Source organism: Melospiza melodia (assembly GCF_035770615.1).
Source record: "Melospiza melodia melodia isolate bMelMel2 chromosome 7 unlocalized genomic scaffold, bMelMel2.pri SUPER_7_unloc_1, whole genome shotgun sequence".
NCBI classification, from domain to species: domain Eukaryota; kingdom Metazoa; phylum Chordata; class Aves; order Passeriformes; family Passerellidae; genus Melospiza; species Melospiza melodia.
This window is the reverse complement of record NW_026948497.1, coordinates 88,928-112,398: the sequence shown is the minus strand read 5'-3', so window position 1 is coordinate 112,398 and position 23,471 is coordinate 88,928. Positions and strand designations below refer to the sequence as shown.

The window sequence follows — 23,471 nt, the reverse complement described above, 5'->3', positions numbered from 1 at the left end:
GGATAGAACAATCATTATTACGGGATTTGTGGTGTCATACTTGTGAACACGAGCATACGTGGGGAAAAAGCTGGCAAGATGAATTAAGGAGACAAACGGGGCAAAACGCATATATAGCTTTAAATCTTTATGAGTCTCCTGAACAGAAGTTTCTTGCTTATTATCGATGGGAAATACAATGTATTGTAAATAGAGTTAAGGTTCAAAGTAAATCACGTATAGTTTCTATAAGGTGTAGGAAATTAGTGCCTTTAACACAGCATTCAGTTGTAGGACCCTTCCAAGGGGATCCTGATAGAGCATTAGATTGCTGCATTGATAAGTTGCAAAAATTAAGTTTGAAAGTGGCAGGACCAGTGAAATTAGGAGCAGCAAGATTGAAGACAGATAAGAAAAAGAAGGCAAAAAGGGAACGGTCTCATTTGAATAGGGGTATCAGTGATTGCTAATTAATTTTCTATGATTAGAACACTTTTACAGTTGTGGGACCCTCGGGAGGATATAGTTGTTGAGGAGGATAACGAACAAGAACTACGATTACGAAATAAGATACACCTTGTGTTAAAGAAAGACCTTGAGCTGTTAGCCTCATATAGTAAAAAGGCTGAAGAGGCTTTGCGATCACCACCATTGAATTGGTTGCTTTGGGTTGAAGAACCAGAATTTTATACTGGTCCTTACTTACATTAGCTTCCTTGTTATGTTTGCAAAAAGGATAAAGATAAATGCTATGCATGGGTAGCTTTGCATTGTGCAGATTGTAATCAGGTTTATTGGTATCCACAGAGGTCATTGGGATATTTATGGTGTACATCTTGTGGATTCGAAATCATATCTGGGTTAGAGCTCTTGAACAAAGTACTGGCCTGCCAGGACGGACAGGATTACAGCTCTTTGAGAGTGCAGAACAAGTGGTTATAGCATATCTTAGGTGGAAGTTACAGGAAAACCTTAGAATATTTGAAATTACTAAAGCCTCACGCATCATAGCAGCTTGCTGCAAAGCTGATTTGCCTTCAAACTTACCTCGTGCTATACTTGTGAGCAAGGATGCTGATTTAGAATTAGATCAGTATACTCAAGAATTGACTCAGCCTTACAATAGACAATCTAGCAAACCAGGGAAAAGACAGCGAAGAAAGGAAAAACAACGTAAGCAGAAGGAAGAAAAGGAGAAGCAAAGTAAGCAGAAAGAAAAATGAGGTTTGTTTTTGTTATACTGCTCAATGCTGTAGCAAGTGAAGCAGTAGGAGTAACACACTTTAGTCAACCAAGGGAAAATTTATGGGTAACGCTTGCTAATCAAACTAACCAATCATCACTTTGTCTTAGTCTTGGAGGAGTCACTAACCCATTTCGAACATGCCTGGTGGGACTTCCGGTGTGGTCTCCGGGAGAATTTTGCAGTTTGATAAACAATCAAACCTTATGTATGTCTAACATGTCAAACATCACATTGCCGGTGCAACAAGGGTATACTGCAGGTCAGAGTGATGGCTATCGTCAATGCTTACTAATCCAATCACTTAACACCTCTTTGCATTCTCCTCCTGAAGAATTGGATCTTTTTGGAAGTACAAATGCCAGCATATCTAACACTACAGCTGGTGGATGGTTTAGCTTCAAACTTTTGGGTGCTCAGAATTTAAACCAACCTAAAGAAACATGGGCCACCCTAGATTCATCCCTGAATGTGAGTGAATTCTCTCCACAGCATTACAGTCAATGTAACGGCACAAATATCACAGCACCAATGAAATTACCCACAGGAATATTTTTGATTTGTGGAGACAGGGCATGGAATGGTATACCAGCTAAACCACAGGGTGGACCCTGTTTTTTGGGAAAATTGTCACTGTTTCATCCTAATGTGTCCTTGCTAATGCAGCTGAGTCAAAATTCAAACAGGAGAAAACGTAGCATACATGACTTAGACTGCAGCAAGATAGGAGATCCACGATTTTGGGGCACATTCAAACAGGTGGTGGTTTCAACTATCTTACCAGGAGGATCTGCCAATAAAGCCATGAATTTAGCAAAACAATTAGGATGCTGGGCAAGGGATGAGCTGAACAAGACATCACAAATTCTAGACATGTTAACTGCAGATGTGCAAAGTGTTAACCATGCTGTTTTGCAAAATAGAGCTGCTGTAGATTTTTTGCTCTTAGCACAAGGACATGGATGTGAAGAGTTCGAGGGAATGTGTTGCATGAATCTGTCTGATCATTCAGTGTCCATTCACACTAAGATAAAAGAATTACAACAGGGACTTCACAAACTTAAGGAAGAAGACGGTTTAGGAATTGACGAATGGCTTAAAGGCCTGGGACTCGGACCGTGGCTGAGGAACCTTGTGATCTATGCTATAGGATTGCTGGGTGTAATTTTACTGTTTTTGCTTATTTTGCCTTGTATCTTTAACTGTATCCAAAACATGGTCAGCCGTACAATAGCAAAAACATGGCAAACTAATCTCCTTGCACAAGAAGAAAACGGGGGAAATGTGGAGAGCATTATTAATAATTGGTTAGCTGAGAAAGGCCACACTGATATAATGCCACTGGTTAAGTTGAAGGAGAAAAGTCAGCAGTCAGCAAGCTAAAAGGAAGAGTCAGCAGTGACCTTGCTGCAACATGAGGATAGGGAGTTGAGATTAGTCCTGAATACATCCTAAGAATATGTAGAAAGTATCAAAAGTAGAACCATAGGAATGTAGAAGTAGGCGTAGGTGCTGATATGTAAGCTGACCAATCCTGAGCTCAACTTTTGCAATATGTATGAAGCTCATTATTAACTGTATTTAACCCGCCGTACTGATCAATAAAATTGAGCCTGTGATGATCAAACTGATGTCCTGGTTCCCTTCCTTCGACAGGCATTCGTTTTTGCAATCCTGTATTGGCTTCTGCACTTTTGTATTGCCTTTCACCCATTATTATTGATCACCAGCAGTTTGATACGGTATTTGATACTGATATTGATAATCGATGATTCCTTCCAGCTGCAGGTTCAGTGTAATCTATCAGTTCACGTGTGCACCGTACAGCCAATTAATTATTAATTAATTAATATTCTCTATTTAAAGCAGACTGGTCTGGGTTCAGAACCCTGTGTCAGACACATCACTGACCCCATTGAGAGATGAGTGGTCAATAAATCCATCCCAACATTCCTTGAGGGGAGCTGCTTCAAGGCACTGTCACTGAGATATTTCCCCTTGAAAACCCTGGGTGGGATGCAAATACACCCGAGCAGATGGCAAAATTAAAATGATGTCCAAACCCTTGAGGAAAGGATCCAACAGCTGAGATAAGTGGCAGAATTGGAGGGACTCTTTGGGAGGGATGGACAGCATGGAAATGACCTCGACAAGGTCAGGTGCACACGGCAAATGTGGAGTCTGGCAAATCTGGGGCCATCTCAATACACCACCTTCATTGCAATGATTGATGCTGATACCAACCGAGAGGCAGTGGGCTCTGTCACCAACAAGCTTAGAAATTGTGAAAAATGAGTATTTTATGATTGACTTTTTGCAAATATTAAAATGAATATTATTTGTGTTATGTTAGAATGTGATGCTGTATTAATTTTCTTAAGTAGTGTGCTTAAGTATAGTTTAAGGTTATAACATAATGTTTAAATAGAAACTATGCTACGTAAGATACTTTTTTGAAAAGGGACGAATAAGGTACTCCCACTGAGATAACAGCCTCAGGACGCCGAAATCTTGCAGAGAAAAAGAATTTATTGCTCTCTTATCAGAAGAAACCAACTTCTTCCTGCCTCACTCAGCCCTGAAGTCAGGATTCAGAGAAAGAAGTTGACACTGACCAGGCAGAATCCTTTGTTTGAATGGAATTTATGCATCATGTATGAGGTGTATGAATATGCAGTATGCTATTGTTTTATAAGCATTAATCCTCTGTTAACGGGTGTCCCTTTTTTGAGCTTATTCTGCTGAGAAAGAGGTACCCGTACTGTTTGTAACTCTTTGTTTTTATTGCCTCGTATTGTCCTAAATCCCAATTGTTCAAATGTTTCATATTCTAATTATATTACTATTTTTATAACGATTTTATTACTATTAAACTTTTAAAATTCTAAAAACAAGTGATTGGTACATTTCACAGAAATTATGAGAGTATGATCAATGGCCCCATGCAGGCTCGTGTCTCTGCCATGGTCAAGGAAGTCACAGAGGAGATGAGGGAGATGAGGTAGGAGGTGAGGAAGATCAATGCAGCACCCGTGCGAGTCACAGGCCCCACAGTCAGAGCCCAACGTCCCCCAGCCAGACAGAGAGGGTGCACCCCACGGGCTGACCTGTGGTTCTGTCTGTGTGACCGTGGGGAAGACATGGGAAGGTGGGACGGGAAACCCACTTGTGTTGGGAAGGATGAAAGTTTGACAAGAAAGTCTCACAGGTGTGTGTGCTTGGCAGAAAGATTTTTGAATGGAGAATCTGAAGAAGGAATAGAGACAGAAGCAATTTTCGATATAGAAAAAAGAACTGCTGAGCCAGTCTTACTGGATAACCAAGGAGGCAAAGGCTATGTTAGTTAAAAGAGTTTAGTTAGTTTGTTTGAGTTTAGTTAGTTAGAGTTTTTATGGCTTAGAACAAAGGATAAACCCACCAAAAAGCAAAATAATATGATTTAACAAACAGAAAGATGGCACAGGCAAACAAGCCTGCCAATGTTGCAAGTAGTAAAAAGGTCTCAGAATTTTCCACTGCAAGAAAGCAGAAAAGCAAATTTTTGCTTTAACTGTAATGTACTAACTTTTAGTGACTGGAGAACAGTAACATGAATATGGTAATTATCGTAGTTATGATAGGCTATAGGTAAAAGTTAAGGTATAGATTGGTTCTGCTGTATTGAGATGCTCAGCAAAGAAAAGTATCTAATGCAATGTAACCAAAATTAAAGGGTCTGCAGGCCTGCCTGCAGCTGGAGCTGACAGCTGTAGGCACAGGCTCTGTCACCCAAGACCCTGGGCTGCTGTAATGTCTTGGATGTAATAAAACTGCATTTTGAAGAGCCACATGGAGTCCCATATCCCTCATTTCATCTCTTACGGTGGCGACCAACGTGTGGGACAATTAGTACGAGTGTGAATGAAGGATGTGGGTCTCCAGGCATGCCTGCAGCTTGGGCTGACAGCTGTAGGCACAGGCTCTGTCACCCACAGACCCTGGACTGCTGTAACACCTTGGATGTAATACATTGAATATTGAAGAGCTCCTTGGGGTCTTGCATCTTTCAGTCTGACTCTTAAGGTGGCGCCCAACGTGGGGCACCATTAGTAAGAGGGATTAGTAAGAGCCTGAACGAGGCATGCGGGTCTCCAGGCCTGCCTGCAGCTGTAGCACACACCTGCAGGCACAGGCTCTGTCACCCATGACCCTGGGCTGCTGTAACACCTTGGATGTAATAAACTGGATTTTGAAGAGCTGCCTGGAGTCCCACATCCCTCATTTAGGCTCTTACACCCCCTCATCCACATCTGAGACAGAATGGTCCCCCTGGGAACTCTGAGAGTTACAAAATCCAGGCCTCCACCAAATCATGTCAAAGTTTTTCCACTGCACCAGCAGTGATGCCATGTCTATCGTGCCATCATCAAAAAGCACTTGGCCTTCCATGAGAGACCACGCCTCGCTAGAGAATGCCTCTGCAGGGTTGAAAAAAAACCCTTGCTCTCCAGAACACAGAAATAATCTTTCAAAATCACTCCCGGAAATGGAAACCTGTTTTTGCTCCATGAGATCCTTCCAGAGGTCCAAATCCAGAGAAACCACCATGAAACCCACAGCATTTGCTTGTTATCTCAAGAGCTACAGGCAAAGTGCCAAAGGGCTCACAGTCACCACGCCAAAACAGGGAGGGGGAGTAAAATGGTATGACCTCACCCGTGGCTGTTCCACACATGACAGCCACCAGATGTCGCTACAGGACAGGAAATAACATGACATGGACACGCAGCTCTCCCAAGGTAAAAAAGAGCACTTTTAATTTCTGACTTAAACATTTATTGATTTCCAAAAGTGACCATGGATTGGAGGGTGAAAGTGCCACCTCACTAATGACACTGGACAATCCAACAGTCCATCAAATTTCTCCTCCTCCATAAAAGAATGCAAAACAATAAGGTATTTACATAAAGGCTGTGAGAAAGTTCGTTACAAGAATGATAACAGTAGAAGGCTTAGAAAAACATAAAAAATCAGGGCAACAGGGCATTGTTTTTTCCTTATCTCCTGTTAATGGGCCCATCAATGCCTTGGCCCATGACTCAGGGGTACCTCCCTCCAGGAGCCATTTCTGTTTGATGGGCAATCAAGGACCAATCATGACTCAGAACGATATCAGCCCATTGGGAGATGCTTCACCCAGCGGGGAGGAGCTCAGCATCCCCACCTGGATATCATCTGGGCTTTGGGACAGAACAGGCAGCCCTTACCCACTGGTTTCCAGAGGACAAGAGCTACTAGATCTTTTCTACGGGATCACCACTTCAACAAGACCATTTCATCTGGACTGCTGCCACTGCCCTAACCAGCAGGGTGTCAGGATATATTCTGACTCTGTCAGTGGTTTCATTTTGTATTATAGGATGTCTTTTGAGTTTTTTTCTTTTTCCTAATAATTTGAATGTCTGCCTTGGAGTCTCACACTGGTTTTGCTATCAAACCAGAACATAATTTTGATGCCCAACGTGAGGCACCACGGTTTTTGCTGAAGGACCTGGTTACATCTGGTAGGTTATGCAGAAGGACGTGGAAACCCCTTGTGCACCATAAGGAGACCCATTTTAAGTGAGATCTGTTGTAAGGTCTCATTCGATACTTTATATATATATCTATATATAGATACATCTATATATTTTTATATACTTTATTATGTACATTATACATATATTTTTCTTTTCTATTTAATGTAGTTTGGGTTTTTGTCCTTTTTCCTAATAAATGGCATTTCTGACTTGGAGTCTCTCACAGCTTTTACTTCCAAACCAGAACAACTGGCCACTGGCGATGGTTGGTTGGCTTGATTGGCCAATTGGATCCACGTGTGTGTTGGGACTGTCTGGCAAGGGCCATGGGTTTTTCTTAGTAGTAAAGGATGGTACAACAAAGAGATTGATCAGCCTGCTGCAATCATGGAGTCAATGCTCATTATTCACCACTGGGAACTGCTGCTATGAGAGGGACTGATGATTTTTCTTTCAGCACTGGACAGTCCTTTTTCCAATGCCCCCATTTCTTACAGGATGCACTCTGGGCCTTCTCCAGAGGGGAAGCTTTCTTGGGTCACTTTTCACAAGTTGCCTTCTTGCTAGGCTGGGATTAATTCTTTCAGTTGGGCCCTGTCTCAAAACACCTTCCAGGCGACCTCCAGCCATTTATCCATGTCTTGAACTCCCTTTGTCTTTTCTTCTTATATCATTTGAATTTTGACCCACAAAAAACAAAACCAGATGTGCTTTGCCATCAACTGACTCAGGATCCAGATCAGTCTATTTGATGGCAGTTTCTCTTCACCTGTTTAAAAAATCAGTGTGTGATTCACCATCATTTTGCCTCACTTGGTGAAGCTTTGACCAATTTATAGCTTTAGAGACCCCATGTTTTAACCCACATCCCACGAGGCTTTGATATCATTTTAATTTTGCCATCTGCTCGGGTGTATTTGCATCCCACCCAGGGTTTTCAAAGGGAAATATCTCAGTGACAGCGCCTTGAAGCAGCTCCCTGGCTGTGCTCGCCTCAAGGAACATTGGGATGGATTTATTGACCACTTGTCTCTCAATGGGGTCAGTGATGTGTCTGACACAGAGCACAGATCAGCCCAGTCTAGTCTTTATAGATGGTATTAATTAATAATTAATAGGCTGTACGGTGCACACAGGAACTGACAGATTATATTGCACCAACCAGCAGCTACAAGGAATCATCGATAATCAATATCAGTATCAAATGTCACCATTAGGTTGGATGTGTATGTCACACACATGTAATCGGGGTCCAAGAAGATAAAGTTTTTTATTCTGCATGTTCTCCAGTTTATATACTCTTAACAAAGTTTGATATAAATTGGTGCAAAGCAATTAGTGTCAATATAAGTGGCAAAAGTTTTACAGAAATTTAATAAGGCACGTATACACATGTACTTAGGCACATAGTGTAGCTAACAAAAATTTCCATCTATCTTTTCCAAACCGTTTCCATGCTGACGGCCTTGTCATCTCCCTTGCTATGGATACATTTAGTAACCATCAATTGTTACTTCTTCTCTTAACTCAGATTTGCTTGCAGGCCAGCTGTCAAAGCCCCTCCATAATCAAATTGCTGGTGATTCATAACAATGCGGAAAAGCCAATACAGAAATGCAGAAGCCAGTTAGTGTCATTTATAACCCATCTCTGCTGCAGGCACAGTGAAAAGCTGGAAGATCTTGAGGGGACTCCTTCACCCCTGTCCCTGAGCGTCCCCAGAATGTCCCTGAGTGTCCCCAGTGACATTACCCTGGGAATTCCCATCAGGATTTGGGTCAATTTCAGTCAAAATTCCCAGAAAATTCCCTATATTTGTTTCAAACCCTACATGGCGAGCTGGGGGAAGAGAACAGGTGATGCCAGCCATGTCCCCGATGATGTCACTGCCCTGATGACCTCACATTGGTGACATCACTGTCCCTGCAGCAAATTCGGGATGTCCTGGGCAGCTTTTTGGCACCGCTCGGGCGATGGAGCCATCGGGGTCACCACACCTGAAGATGGTGTGGACGTCCCCAAGTGCCCCCACCAAGTGGTCCCTGGCCAGGAGGCGGCTGGCCACCCACAGCCACTCAGCCCTGGTCACCTTGGCTGCCAAAGCAGCGCGGAAATCGCGGCATGGCTCCCCTGTCCCACTCATGGTGTCTGTGATCCCCCCAGCCACGCGCCGCAGCTGCCGGGAGAACACTGTGATTTTTCTATATGCAATCACCAGGTGCTTCAGCAGCCCCAGGGGCTCCTCCGCCTGCTGTCTCATCGTTTTGACTCCCCTCGCCTGGCTCTTGGCCACCACAGCCCCTCCCACATCCTGTCCCACATCTGTGACACCTTCTCTTATGGCCCCCCTCAAGGCCTTTTCTATGCCCTTTCTTGAGACTTCTTCCATGGCCATGGTGATGCCCCTGCCGTTGGCCATGTCCCTGCAGGCGTCCCGGAGCTTGGTGGCCTCTCTGGTCAGCTGGGTCCAGCTGTCCTCCAACGTGGACACCGACCTGTGCCACTCGCTGGCCACCATTGTCACCTGGTCCCTTCTCACCCCAGGTGGTCCATGGGATGTTCTCGTAGGCGGCCAGGGCCGGGCACAGGGAGGTGGGAGCGTCAGCAAGATCGGAGTCGCAACAGCAGTGCTGGAAGGGCTTAGCAATGTTGTGCTTCAGCAGGGCCAAGGACAGCTGGTAAAGAGACAGGGGAGGTGTCAGGGACGTGGTGGCACTTGTGGCCTCCTGTGGCGGCCCCTGTGCCCTCCCGGGTTCCCCTTTGTCCCCTCTGTCCCTTTGTCGGTGTCTTGTCCCCTCCGGCACCCCCTGTGCCCACTGCTGTCCCCTCTGCCACTCCCCTGCTGTCCCCTCTGCCACCTCAGTGATCCCACTGCTCTCCACTGTGCCACCCCCTGCCGCCACAGTTGAAGCCCCTGCCACACCCTGCTGTTCCCTCTGCCACCCCCCCAGCTCCTGTGTCCCTCCCCTCCCGTGTCCCTCCCTCCCCCACTGCCCCTCCCCCTCCGTGTTTCCTTCCCCCGTCACCTCCCCACTTCCTGCTCCCCCCCCCATCCCCTTTGTGACTCCGTCCTCTCCCGCCACCCCCTCCCCCATCCCCCATTGCCCCCTTTTCCCCGTCCCAGTGGCACCTTTTGGGGCTCCATGCTCACTGGGGAGAGCTTGGGGAAGATTCGGGGACACTCCGGAGGTCGAAGGAGCCTTGGGATGTCCTCGATGGCTCTTTGGCACCGCTCGGCCACACCAAAGGCACTGGGGCTGGTGGGACCACCAGTGAACAAGCACTTGGTGATGTCATCAACTGGCCCCACCAGGTGATCGTGGACCAGGCAGGCATTGGCCTCCCACAGCTGCTCGGCCACGGCCACCTTGGCCACCAAGTCCTTGGGGACATCGGGGGACACCTCATTTGTCCCCTCCAGGGTAGCCACGATGTCCCCAACCCTGCGCTTCAGCTCCCGGGGGAAGGCAGTGGCTTTGTCACATGCAGTCACCAAGCGCTCCACCAGCTCCAGGGACACCTCCAGCCTCTGTCTCTCCATGGTGGCCCTTGTTGCCTCGCTGGCAGCCACCCTGGCCTCTCTCCTCACCTGGTCTCCATGCCCGGACACCACCTTGGCCTCCTCCTCCCTGCCCAGGGCCTGACCCAGCTCCACCATGCGTTCCTGAGCTGTCCCATCACGGGCAGCCAGGCCCAGCTGCTCCCTGGCCCGGGCAGTGGCGGTGGCTTCCTCAGTGGCTTCCTCAGTAGCCAAATCCCTGCAGGTGTTGAGGAGCTCGGTGGCCTTCCTGCCCAGCTCGGTGCTGTTCTCCAGGCACTTATCCGCCGACCCCAGCCAGTGCCTGGCCACCATTTTCACGCAGTCCCAGGAGGTCCATGGGGTGTTCTCATAGGCAGCCAGAGCTCCACTCAGGGAGGCGAGACGGGCTTTATTGTTGGAGGTGACATCACGGTGCCACCAGGTGTCATAAATGGACTCCGTGGTGTCCCTGAGCTTCCTGCTGAAGTCCACCAGCTTGGAGTACAGGTACTCTAGGGACTTGAGTGGCACCTCGTCCCACCTGGGCATGGTGTCCAGCAGCTCGCCCAGGATGGCCACCACGGTGACCTGTGGCTGCAGCAGGGCTGGGGACAGCTGGGGAGGGGACAGGGGAGATGTCAGGGACCTGGTGGCACTTACAGCCTCTTGGGCTGGCCTCCTGTCCCCGAGGGCTCCCCTTTGTCTCGTAAATCTCTTTGTCAGCCTCTTGATCTCCCTGACACCCCTGCCCCTCCCCTCGTAGCCCCTCCCAGCCCCTGTCCTCTTGCTGTCCACTTTGCCACCCCCCCGCTCCCACTGCTGTCCCCTTTGCCACCATCGCCACCACCCGTGTCCCCCCATCCCCCACTATGTCCCTTCTCCCCCATTGTCCCCGCTACCGGCCGGGTACCCCCCGTGTCACCTCTCCCCTTTCCTGTCGCACCTCTTTGGCCTCCATCGTCACCGGGGACACCCTGGGGACGCTCGGGTGGCGAACGAGTCCCGGGACAGAACTCGCGCGGCTGGCGGCTCCCGCAGCGGCGGCGGAGCCGTGGCGCGAGGAGCGCCAAAAGGGCGGGGCGGCGCGGTGACGTCACCGCCCGCCATTTCCGGTACCGCTCCAATGCATGGGTGGCTGCTTCGGCTCGATCGCAGGGGGTTTAGCTCCATCCCCAGAGGGTTTAGGCTCCATCCCCAGGGGATTTAGGCTCCATCTCGCCATTTCCAGGCGGATTCTGCCGTTCCCGGCCGCATTTAGGAGCCCACAGAGATGCCGTCACTCAAATTGGCGTCCTGCTTCTCTCGCGAGACCTCTGGCGAGAAGCGCCCAAAGCCGCGCGGACCAATCAGGTGCTGTGCCTGGCAGAAGTACTGGCAGAAGTCCCTCCCGTGGCGGCGTCAAGTGGCCGCTTCCGGCAGAACCGCGGTGCATTGTGGGCATTGTGGTCCCGGTGGGGCCCAGCGGAGACGGAGCGGGGCCGAGCCTCGTGGCGGGGGGGCTGGGCGGGAATTTGGGGGCGCCGAGGGAGCCCCGGGACCGCCCCCGGCAGCGCGGGATGGGCGACAGCGGTCAGCACCGGGAGCGGGAAGTGGGGGGCGTGAGGAGGGGGTTGGGGGGGTTATGAAAGGATTGCGGGGAGTGTTGGGGAGTCCTGAGGGAGAATTGGGCGTCCTGAAGAGATTTGAGAGGATCTGATGTGATTTGGGCGGTCCTGAGGGGGTTTGGGGGTGTCGTGAGGGAGAATTGGGGTCCTCAAGGAGAACGGGTGGTCCTGAGGGGATCTGGGGAGTACTGTGGGGGCTTGGAGGGGGTTTGTGAGGGGGCTGAGGGGATGTGAGGGGCTTTGGGGGTACTGAGGGGAAACTGAGGGGGTTTGGGGCGTCCTGAGGGGATGTGAGGGGTCATGAGAGGTTTTGGGGAATCCTGAGGGGATTTGGGGGGTCCTGAGGGAGAAATGGGGGTTCTGAGGGGACCTTGGGTGGTTGTGAGGGACAGGAGGTCCTGAGGGGGCTTGTGGAGTCATCAGGGGATTGGAAGGGTTGTGAGGGGATTTTGGGGGGTGAGAGGGAGAATTGAAGATCCTGAGGGGATTGGGGGGTCCTGACGGGGTTTGGGGGGTCGTGAGAGAGAATTGAGGATCCTGAGGGGATTTGGGGGATCCTGAGAGGATCTGGAGGGTCCTGAGGGACTTTGGGGGATCCTGAGGGAGAACTGGGTGCGTCGTGAAGGATTTTTGGGTGGATTTTGGCAGGTTCTGAGGGAGAATTGAGGGTCCTGATGGGGTTTGGGGGGATCTGGGGGGATCTTGAGGGGGTTAGGGGGGAATTTTGGGGGGTTGGGAGGGGATTGGCGGGTCCTGAGGGGATCTGGGGGCGTCATGAGGGAATCTGCATGGATTCTGAGGAGATTTTTGAGTGCCTGAGTAGTTTTGGGGGGGACACTGAGGGAGACCTGGGGGTCCTGAGGGGGTTTGGGCGTGGTGAGGGGACTTGGCAGTGTTCTGAGGAAGTTTCTGGTGGGGATTTTGGGGCGTCCTGAGGGATTTTGGTGGTCCTGAGGGGGTTCAGAGGTATCTTGGGGGTTCCCGACTGGGTTTGGGGCATCCCGAGGGGATGTTGGGGGGCCCCTGAGTGGATTTTGTGGGTCCCTGACTGGATTTCGGGCAATTTTGTGGGAATCTGGGGTCCACGAACAGATATGGGGGATTTTGGGGATCCCTGACAGGATTTTGGGGTATTTTAGTGTAATTTTGTGGTGTTTTGGTGCAATTTCAGGGTCCCTGATGGGATTTGGGGGTACTTTGAGGGTCCAATGGGATTTCAGCGTATTTTGGTGCTATTTTTGGGGTGATTTGGTGTAATTTTGTGGTGTGTTATGGTATTTTGGTGGAATCTTGGGGTCTTTGGTGTGTTTTGGTTTGAACAGAGAGGTGTGTGCTGAGGAAGGCAGGAGACCCCTGAAATGGGAAATGTGAACCCTCTGTCTCTCAATTGTTATAAATTTGAAATTAAAAGGCTCTCAGGCAAATAATAACAATAATAAGATAAAAATAAAATGAAGAATAAAAGTAAATAAAATATAAAATATTAAAAACAAAATAATAAAATTAAAGAGAAAACTAAAATTAAGATTAAAATAAAATCCAAAATGAAATAATAAATAATCTAAATATAGAAATAAAATATAAATAAGATAAAATGAAAATTAAAAATAAAAAAATTATAAAAGTTAAAAAGAAACAGAAAATAAAAACAAAATAAAAATAAGGTGCAAAGAAGAATAAAAATAATAAAAATCAAGTCAATAATCAAAATAACAATAATGAAAAAAAAAGGACAAAAATTTTAAATAAGTTAATAAAAAAGTAAGAAGAAAGCTGCTCCTCTGGGAATTGCAGTGGCAAAGGCTGCTGTGGTGTTCCAACCTCAGATTCCATCCAGGTAGGAATGCTTGGCTCCTCCCCCTGGGCGGAGCATCTCCCAATGGGATGATGTCATCCCATCAGCCATGCAGTGATACTGTATGGCCCATTAACAGCAGAGAATTGAGAATAATGGCCCATGAACAGCAGGTAATCAATAATTAATTACCCATCAGCAGCAGAGAATTATTAATTAGTGGCCCTGTCCTAGGTTCCAATATAGAATGTATTCTATTCCCATCCCCAAGAGCTTGCTGGCACCAGGAGGGGCATTGGTTTATGGTTTTTCCTGATCTCCTGTTAATGAATTTGTTGTCATTATAGTGCAAGAGTTCTATTGTCATTACATTGCAAAGGTTCCATATCGCTGGAGTCTCGTACCTCCTTGATGTCTCTTGTAGGCAGCTCCTCCAGGCACTCACTCTTCCTTGTCCTCGCAGTAGCCACTGACTCCAGTTCCCTCAGCCAACCAATCCACCCTTTTATAACACTCTTCTTATTGCCCACAGCTGCGACCTGTTAACATCAGGCCTACTTCTAATCCTTAAGGATTGGCTCAGCTGCAACTCTTTAGGGGATAAGATTACTTTCTGTATTACCTTTATTTACTTATATCCTATCCCCCTACAATTCCCCCTTTTTCTTTTAATTATGGAGTTGCAGCATTTCTAGAAGGACGTGCAAATAAATTAACATTATGACACATTCATATATTTCATTCAGAACTAATAGTTATACAAATGTTGAGACAACATATTATAATACAAATATCTATGTTTCCAAGTGTTGGCTCAGTTTTGCAGCTTTTCTCAATTTACAAAGTACTTATCCTCAAAATCTTTTATACTCTTATTTAACAAACATTAATAGCTGCAATTGATACATTTTACCGATCAATAAACACAGTGTACTGAATAATGAAACTATTTTTTTTTTCCAGTTCTGACAGTTGCTTTCTCTACCCAGATCACCATGGGATCACGTTGCTTAATGTTTAAGTCTTTTTTCCTGAATCACCACAGGATCACATTGGTTGATACTTAAGTCCTTTTTCCATTTCCGAATCCATGAAGTCATATAGTGGAGTCCTTTTTCCTGAATCCGCAGGCTCATACAGTTGAGTCCCGTTTCCCCAGTCTATGGGGTCATATAGTTTAGTCCCGAATCCACGGGGTAATATAATTCAGTATTGAAGTCCTTTTTCTCCCGAATCCACGGGGTCATATTTTCATCCCGAATCCTTCTCCAGAATCACGTTGGGGTCACCAGTTGTTGTCATTATAGCGCAAAGGTTCTATTGTCATTACACTGCAAGGGTTCCATATTGCCTGGGTTTTGTACCTGCTTGATTTCTCCTGTAGGCAGCTCCTCCAGGCACTGACTCTTCCTTGTCCTCGCAGCAGCCAACTGACTGCAGTTCCCTCAGCCAACCAATCCACCCTTTTATAACACTCTCCTTATTGGCTACAGGTGTGGCCTCTTAAAGTCAGGCCTGCTCCTAATCTCTAATAATTGGCTCAGCTGCAACTCATTAGGGGGTAAGATTACTTTCTATATTACCTTTATTTACTGATATTCTATCCCTACATGAACCCATCAATTCAATGCACAGAGCAGCAGCTCCCGTTTAAAATCTCACAGATTGCTCCCAGCTTCCCCAACCTTCCAATCCGAAACCAATAAAGACGTTACCGTGAAATCCTTCCAGATCACACACAAATTGTAGTTTCCTGTTTGACAGCTGAGGACAACTTACTTGCCACTGTTACTACGTAAACACAATATTGCTTTTCAGAGAAAATCAGAGCAGGGGAGCAAGTGAAGCTGGCAGGAAAGGAAAACAGTAATTATCAAAACAGCGGCAACGTTTCCCAAAATGAATCTAAAATCGTCCACCTCTTCTATTCAATAATTTTTTAGAGACAGTTGCAAAGTCTCCCTATCTTAGTGGGGGTTGACTAACTGAAATCATGATGCAGAGATAACTCCCTCCGGGAGCCATTTCTGTTTGATGGGCAATCAAGGACCGATCATGACTCAGAACGATATCAGCCCATTGGGAGATGCTCCGCCCAAGGGGGAGGAGCTCAGCATCCCCACCTGGATATCATCTGGGCTTTGGGACAGAGCAGGCAGACCTTACCCACTGGTTTCCAGAGGACAAAAGCTGCCAGATCTTTTCTATGGGATCACCACTTCAACAAGACCATTTCATATGGACTGCTACCACCACGCTAACTAGCAGGGTGTCAGGTTGTGTACTGACTCTGTCAGTACTTTGATTTTGCACTATTGGATGTGTTTTGGGTTTTTTTCCCTTTTCCTAATAAATTGCATCTCTGCCTTGGAGTGTCACACTGGTTTTGCTTTCAAACCAGAACATAATTTTGGCGCCAAACGTGGGCAGCAAGGTTTTTGCTCAAGGACCTGATTCTGCTTGGTGGGTAATGCAGAAGGACGGGGAAACCCCTTATGCACCACAAGGAGACCTAAATTTAAGTTAGGATTGTGTGTAAAGTCTCATTCTCTATTTTATATATATCTATATCTATATATATTTTCACCTATATATCTTTTCTATACATTATTATGTATATTATACATTTCTATATCTTTTTCTTTTGTATTTCATGTATTTTGGGAATTTTTTCCCTTTTCCAAATCAATAGTATTTTTGACTTGGAGTCACTCAGTGGTTTTGCATTCAAACTAGTACATAATTTTGGCACCCAAATTGGAGCAGGAAGGTTTTTGCTCAAGGACCTGGTTACGCTGGGTGGATAATGCAGAAGGATGGGAAAACCCCTTGTGTACCAGAAGAAGAACTAATTTAAAGTGAGAACTGAGTGTAAAGTTTCATTATGTATTTTAGATTTATCTATATCTCTGTACATATGCATATCTTTCAGATACATATGTACATTATGTATTAATATGTACATTATACATTTATAGACCTTTTTCTTTTGTATTTCATGTATTTTGGGTTTGTTCCCTTTTTCTAATAAATAGTATTTCTGACTTGGAGTCTCTCACAGCTTTTGCTTTCAAACCAAAACAATTGGCCACTGGCGATTGTTGTTTGGCTTGATTGGCCAATTGGATCCACGTGTGTGTTGGGACTGTCTGGCAAGGGCCATGGGTTTTTCTTAGTAGTAAAGGATGGTATAACAAAGGGATTGATCAGCCTGCTGCAATCATGGAGTCAATGCTCATTATTCCCCACTGGGGACCGCTGCTACGAGAGGGACTGATGATTTTTCTTTCAACACTGGACAGTCCTTTTTCCAATGCTCCCATTTCTTACAGGATGCTCTCTGGTCCTTCTCCACAGGGGAAGCTTTCTTAGGTGACTTTTCCTGAGTTGCCTTCTTGCTAGGTCGGGATTAACTCTTTCAGTTGGGCCCTGTCTCAAAACACCTTCCAGGCGACCTCCAGCAGTTTATCCATGTCTTCAACTCCCTTTGTCTTTTCTTCTTTTATCATTTGAAGCCTGACCCACACAAAACAAAACCAGATGTGCTTTGCCATCAACTGACTCAGGATCCAGATCAGTATATTTGATGGCAGTTTCTCTTCACCTGTTTAAAAAATCAGTGTGTGATTCACCATCATTTTGCCTCACTTGGTGAAGCTTTGACCAATTTATAGCTTTAGAGACCCCATGTTTTAACCCACATTCCACAAGGCTTTGATATCATTTTAATTTTGCCATCTGCTCAGGTGTGTTTCCCTCCCACCCAGGGTTTTCAAAGGGAAATATCTCAGTGACAGCGCCTTGAAGCAGCTCCCTGGCTGTGCTCCCCTCAAGGAACGTTGGGATGGATTTATTGACCACTCGTCTCTCAATGGGGTCAGTGATGTGTCTGACACAGAGCACAGATCAGCCCAGTCTAGTCTTTATAGATGGTATTAATTAATAATTAATAGGCTGTACGGTGCACACAGGAACTGACAGATTATATTGCACCAACCAGCAGCTACAAGGAATCATCGATAATCAATATCAGTATCAAATGTCACCATTAGGTTGGATGTGTATGTCACACACATGTAATCAGGGTCCAAGAAGATAAAGTTTTTTATTCTGCATGTTCTCCAGTTTATATACTCTTAACAAAGCTTGATATTAATTGGTGCAAAGCAATTAGTGTCAATATAAGTGGCAAAAGTTTTACAGAAATTTATTAAGGCACGTATACATGTACTTAGGCACATAGTGTAGCTAACAAAAATTTCCATCTATCTTTTCCAAACCGTTTCCATGCTGACGGCCTTGTCATCTCCCTTGCTATGGATACATTTAGTAACCATCAATTGTTACTTCTTCTCTTAACTCAGCTTTGCTTGCAGGCCAGCTGTCAAAGCTCCTCCATAATCAAATTGCTGGTGATTCATAACAATGCGGAAAAGCCAATACAGAAATGCAGAAGCCAGTTAGTGTCATTTATAACCCATCTCTGCTGCAGGCACAGTGAAAAGCTGGAAGATCTTGATGGGACTCATTCACCCCTGTCCCTGAGTGTCCCCAGAATGTCCCTGAGTGTCCCCAGTGACATTACCCTGGGAATTCCCATCAGGATTTGGGTCAATTTCAGTGAAAATTCCCAGAAAATTCCCTATATTTGTTTCAAATCCTACATGGCAAGGCAGAAAAAAGGACAGCCATGTCCCTGATGATGTCACTGCCCTGATGATGTCACATTGGTGACATCACTGTCCCTGCAGCAGATTTGGGATGTCCTCAGCAGCTCTTTGGCACAGCTCAGCTACCGCGCGGGCGATGGAGCCATTGGTGTCACCACACCTGAAGATGGTGTGGATGTCCCCAAGTGCCCCCACCAAGTGGTCCCTGGCCAGGAGGCGGCTGGCCACCCACAGCCACTCAGCCCTGGTCACCTTGGCTGCCAAAGCAGTGCGGAAATGGCGGCACGGGAGAACACTGTTATGCTTGATGGCCCCTCTGGTCAGCTGGGTCCAGCTGTCCTCCAACGTGGACACCGACCTGTGCCACTCGCTGGCCACCATTGTCACCTGGTCCCTTCTCACCCCAGGTGGTCAACGCGGTGTTCTCGTAGGCGGCCGGGGCCGGGCACAGAGAGGTGGGAGCGTCAGCAAGATCGGAGTTGAGACAGATGGAGTCATCAGTGTTGTGCTTCAGCAGGGCCAAGTTCAGCTGGCGAAGAGACAGGGGAGGTGTCAGGGACGTGGTGGCACTTGTGGCCTCCTGGAGTGGCCCCTGTGTCCTCCCGGGTTCCCCTTTGTCCCCTCTGTCCCTTTGTCGGCATCTTGTCCCCTCTGCCACTCCCTGCGCCCACTGCTGTCCCCTATGCCACCCCTCACTGTCCCGTCTGCCGCTCCCCACCAGCCCCCGTGTCCCCTCCTCTCCACTGTCCCCCCCATCCCCCACTGCCGCCCCCCCATTTCCCCTCCACTCCTCTGTCACCTCCCCCTTCCCGCCACTCCCTCCTGTCCCCTTTGAGATCCCCTGTCCCCTCCTGCCACCCCCCGTGTCCCCTCCATCCCCTATTGCCCCTTCCCCTGCCCCGTGTCCCCCTCTCTACCCCCACAAACCCCTCATCGCACCTCTTGGGGCTCCGTGCTCACTGGGGACATCTCAGGGATGCTCTGAGGATGCTCCGGGGGTTGAAGGAGCCTTGGGATGCCTTCAGTGGCTCTTCGGCACTGCTCGGCCACCTCACTGACACTGGGGCTGGCACGACCACCATTGGACAAGAACTTGGTGATGTTGTTAATTGCCCCCACCAGGTGACCCTTGGCCAGGTGGGCATTGGCCTCCCACAGCCACTCGGCTTTGCCCACCTTGGCCACCAAGTCCTCAGGGACATTGGGGGGCTCGTCGTTCATGCTCTCCAGGGCATCCGCAATGTCCCCAACCCTGCGCTTCAGCTCGCGGGGCAACGCGGTGGCTTCCTTAGATACGGTCACCAAGCGCTCCAGCAGCTCCAGGGCCGCCTCCACCCGCTGTCTCATCATGGTGGCCCTTGTTGCCTCTCTGGCAGCCACCCTGGCCTCTCTCTTCACCCGGGTTTTCCGCCTGGCCCTCTCATCCTTGCCCAGCGCCACCATGCGTTCCCGAGCTGCCCCATAACGGGCAGCCCGTGCCTGCTGCTCCCTGGCCCGGGCGGTGGCCTCCTCAGTGGCCGCCTCAGCGGCCAATTCCCTGCAGATGCTGAGGAGCTCGGGGGCTGCCCTGGCCACCTCGGCGCTGTTCTCCAATTGCCCATTCAGCGACCCCAGCCAGTGCCAGGCCTCTGCTACCACATGGCGCCAGTTGGTCCATGGGGTGTGCTGGTAGGCAGCCAGAGCCATGCTCAGGGAGGCGGGACGGGCTTTATCGTTGGAGGTGACATTGCGGCGCCACCATGGGTCTTGAATGGACTTCATGGTGGCCCCCAGCTTCATGCAGAAGTCCACCAGCTTTGAGTACAGGTACTCTAGGGACTTGAGCCGCTTTGTGTCCCGCCTGGGCAGGATGTCCGCCTGCTTGCCCAGGATGGCCACCATGGTGACCTGCGGCAGCAGCAGGGCCGGGGACAGCTGGGGAGGGGACAGGGGAGGTGTCAGGGACCTGGTGGCACTTACGGCTCCCTGTGGTGACCCCTGCCACTGAGGGCTCCCCTTTGTCCCCTCAATCCCTTTGTCAGCCTCTTGTTCCCTCTGCCACCCCCTGCCCCTCCCCTCGTAACCTCTCCCAGCCCCTGCCCTCCTGCTGTCCACTCTGCCACCCCCCTGCTCCCACTGCTGTCCCCTCTGCCACCACCACCACCCCAGTGTCCCCTCCCTGCCGTGTCCCCCCCATTCCCCACTGCACCCTCCTCCCTCATGTCCCTTCCCCTCTCTATCACCTCCCCCCTTCCAGCCACTCCCTCCTGTCCCCCATGCAACCTCCTGTCCCCTCCTGCCACCCCCGTGTTTCCTCCATCCCCAGTAATGGCCTCCTCCCCCTCAGTGTCCCCTCTGTCCCCCTGTCCCCACCCCCACCCATCGCACCTCTTGGGGCTCCCCGCTCACTGGGGACACCTGGGGGTTGCTCTGGGAACGCTCCGGGGATCGGAGGGGCCTTGGGATGTCCTCAACGGCTCTTAGGCACCAGTCAGCCTCATCATAGGCAAGGGAGCTGTCGGGACAAATGGTGAAAGAGAACTCAATGATGTTGTCAACCGCTCTCTCCAGGAAATCCTTGACTAGGTGGCCACTAGCCCCCCACAGCTGCTCGGCCACGGCCACCTTGGCCACCAAGACATTGCGCACTTTGCGGGATGACTTATTTTTACCCCCAAAAGTGGTCTTGGTGTCCCTGAGCAGGCGCTGCAGCTCGTGGGGGAACACGGTGGCTTCATCACACGCGGCCACCAAGCGCTCCAGCAGCCCTAGGGCTGCCTCCACCCGCTGTCTCTCCATGGTGGCCCTTGTTGCCTCGCTGGCAGCCACCTCAGTGGCCGTCTCCCTGCAGGCTTTGCAGAGCTTGGTGGCCTTCCTGGCCAGCTGGACCCACCTGTACAGAAGTCGAGACATGAACAGTTCCTCCAGTTCCATTGTCATACGCCTGTGCCAGGTCCATGGGTTGCTCTTGTAGACGCTCAGGAAGGCGACAAGGTTATCACCATCGAAGGCGGCAGTGCGGTGCCCCCAAGTGGCAGCAATGTACACCAGGTGCTTCTGAAGCTCACTGGTGGAGCTCGACTTCCACTCTCTCTCTAATCTGCGCAACAGCGTCTCCTTCTCTAGGTAGAACAGGGTGTCCAGCCCCGTGATGGACGGCATGGTGACCCGTGGCTGCAGCAGGGCCTGGAACCGCTGGGCAGGGGACAGGGGAGGTGTCACGGACCTGGTGGCACTTGCGGCCTCCTACGGTAGCCCCTGTGCCCTCCCAGGGTCCCCTTTGTCCTCTCCCTGGAGGGCTCTGCTGTCCCCTCTGTCCCTCTGTCACCCCCTTGTCCCCTCTTGGTCCCCCCTTTGCCACCCCCACCGTTCCCCACTGTCCCCTTTCACCATCCCCTGTTGTACCCCCCTTCCACCCCTCTGTCACCTCCCCCCTTCCTGCCACTCCCGCCTGTCCCCTTTGCGCCCCCCTGTCCCCTCCCGCCACCTCCCGTGTCCTCCCCATGCCCCACTGTTCCTTCTGCCCCATCGCCCCCGCTACCGGCCGGGTCCCCGCCCCACCCCGTCCCCGCTGTCCCCTCCGTGTCACCTCTCCCCTTTCCTGTCGCACCTCTTGGAGCTCCATCGTCACTGGGGACACCTTGGGGACACTCGGGTGGCGAACGAGTCCCGGGACAGGCGCCGGTCCAGGCACAGAACCGGCCCCGCTGGCGGTGCCTCTGGTAATGGCGGAGCAGCGGCGCGAGGAGCGCCAAGAGGGCGGGGCGGGGCCAGGCGAGGTCACCGCCCGCCCTTTCCGGTACCGCTCCAATGCAGGGGTGGCTGCTTCAGCTCGATCCCAGGGGGTTTAGGCTCCATCCCCAGGGGATTTAGGCTCCATCTCGCCATTTCCAGACGGACTCCGCCGTTACCGGCCGCATTTAGGAGCCCACAGAGATGCCGTCACTCAAATTTGCGTCCTGATTCTCTCGCGAGACCTGTGGCGAGAAGCGCCAAAAGCCGCGCGGACCAATCAGAAGCTGTGCCTGGCAGTAGTCAGAAGTCCCCCCCAGGCGGCGGCCCGGGGCGGCCGCTGTCGTCAGAGCCGCGCTGCATTGTGGGCATTGTGGTCCCGGTGGGGCCCAGCGGAGGCGGAGCGGGGCTGAGGCCGCGGGGGCCGGGCGGGAATTTGGGGGCGCCGAGGGAGCCCCGGACCCCCCCCCCCCGGCAGCGCGGGATGGGCGACAGCGACCGCGGTCAGCACCGGGAGCGGGGGGGGGGGGGGGCGGTGAGGAGGGGGTTGGGAGGATTATGAGGGGAATGGGGAGGGCTGAGGAGATGTGAGGGGATCTGGGGGGTCCTGAGGGGGTTTGGTGGGGTTGTGAGGGGAAGTGAGGGGATTTGGGGGGTCCTGAGGGGATTTGAGCAGGGTCCGGAGGGAGAATCCGGGGTCGTGAGGGCATTTTGGGGTTTCTGAGAGGGACTGGGGGATTCCTGAGGGGATGTGAGAGGTTCTGAGGGGATTTGGGGGGTCTTGAGAGGGTTTGTGGGGTCCTGAGGGAGATTTGGGGGTCCTGAGGGGATTTGGGGCGATATGAGGGGGTTTGTGGGCTCCTGAGGGAAAACCGGGGGTCCTGAGGGGATGTGGGGGATTCTGAGGCGGACTGGGGGGTCCTGAGGGAGAATTTGGGTTCCTGAGGAGAAACTGGGAGTCCTGAGGGGATCTGGGGGGTCCTGAGGGGATCTGGAGGTCCTGAGTGGATGTGAGGGGTCATGAGGGGATTTGGGAGGCATCTGAGGGGATTTGGGGGGTTTTGGAGGGTTCTGTGGGGAAATGGGGGGTCCTGAGTCCTGTGAGGGGTCATGAGGAGATGTGGGGGATCCTGAGGGGTTTTGGGGGTCCCTGAGGGAGAACCGGGGTTCCCGAAGGAGTTTAGGGGGGTTGTGTGGGGGTTTGGGGGTGCTGAGGGGATATGAGGGGATTTGGGGGGTCCTGAGGGAGAACTGGGGTTCCCGGGGGGCTTTGGAGTGGATTTGGGGGCCTTCTGAGGGAGAATTGAGGGCCCTGGAGGGGTTTGTGGAGATTTTGGGGGGTCGCTGTGGAGAATTGGGGTTGTGAGAGGATTTGAGGGGGGATTTTAAGG

General features: G+C 50.2%; 2 protein-coding genes across 3 annotated transcripts; both read right to left on the bottom strand.

Annotated features, from left to right (window-relative positions):
- Positions 1 to 8,022: 8,022 nt before the first annotated feature.
- LOC134432905 (uncharacterized) lies at positions 8,023 to 11,366 on the bottom strand. The gene is made up of 3 exons (XM_063181777.1): positions 11,244 to 11,366; positions 9,911 to 10,915; positions 8,023 to 9,455 (listed from the first exon to the last, which is right to left on the bottom strand). Exons 1-3 carry the CDS (start codon positions 11,256 to 11,258, stop codon positions 8,982 to 8,984), a joined length of 1,494 nt encoding a protein of 497 aa, XP_063037847.1. The 5' UTR covers positions 11,259 to 11,366; the 3' UTR covers positions 8,023 to 8,981.
- Positions 11,367 to 17,785: 6,419 nt separating this feature from the next.
- Positions 17,786 to 22,294, bottom strand: LOC134432655 (uncharacterized). Of its 2 annotated transcripts, none has more exons than XM_063181554.1 (5): positions 21,938 to 22,294; positions 21,242 to 21,543; positions 20,737 to 20,863; positions 19,309 to 20,283; positions 17,786 to 18,898 (listed from the first exon to the last, which is right to left on the bottom strand). In XM_063181554.1, the coding sequence occupies exons 1-5, from the start codon at positions 21,971 to 21,973 to the stop codon at positions 18,668 to 18,670; spliced, it is 1,671 nt and encodes a 556-aa protein (XP_063037624.1). In that variant the 5' UTR covers positions 21,974 to 22,294; the 3' UTR covers positions 17,786 to 18,667. The 2 variants fall into 2 exon arrangements, with proteins under 2 accessions (XP_063037624.1, XP_063037625.1); XM_063181555.1 differs by having other exon boundaries at positions 21,959 to 22,294.
- Between the last annotated feature and the right edge of the window lie 1,177 nt (positions 22,295 to 23,471).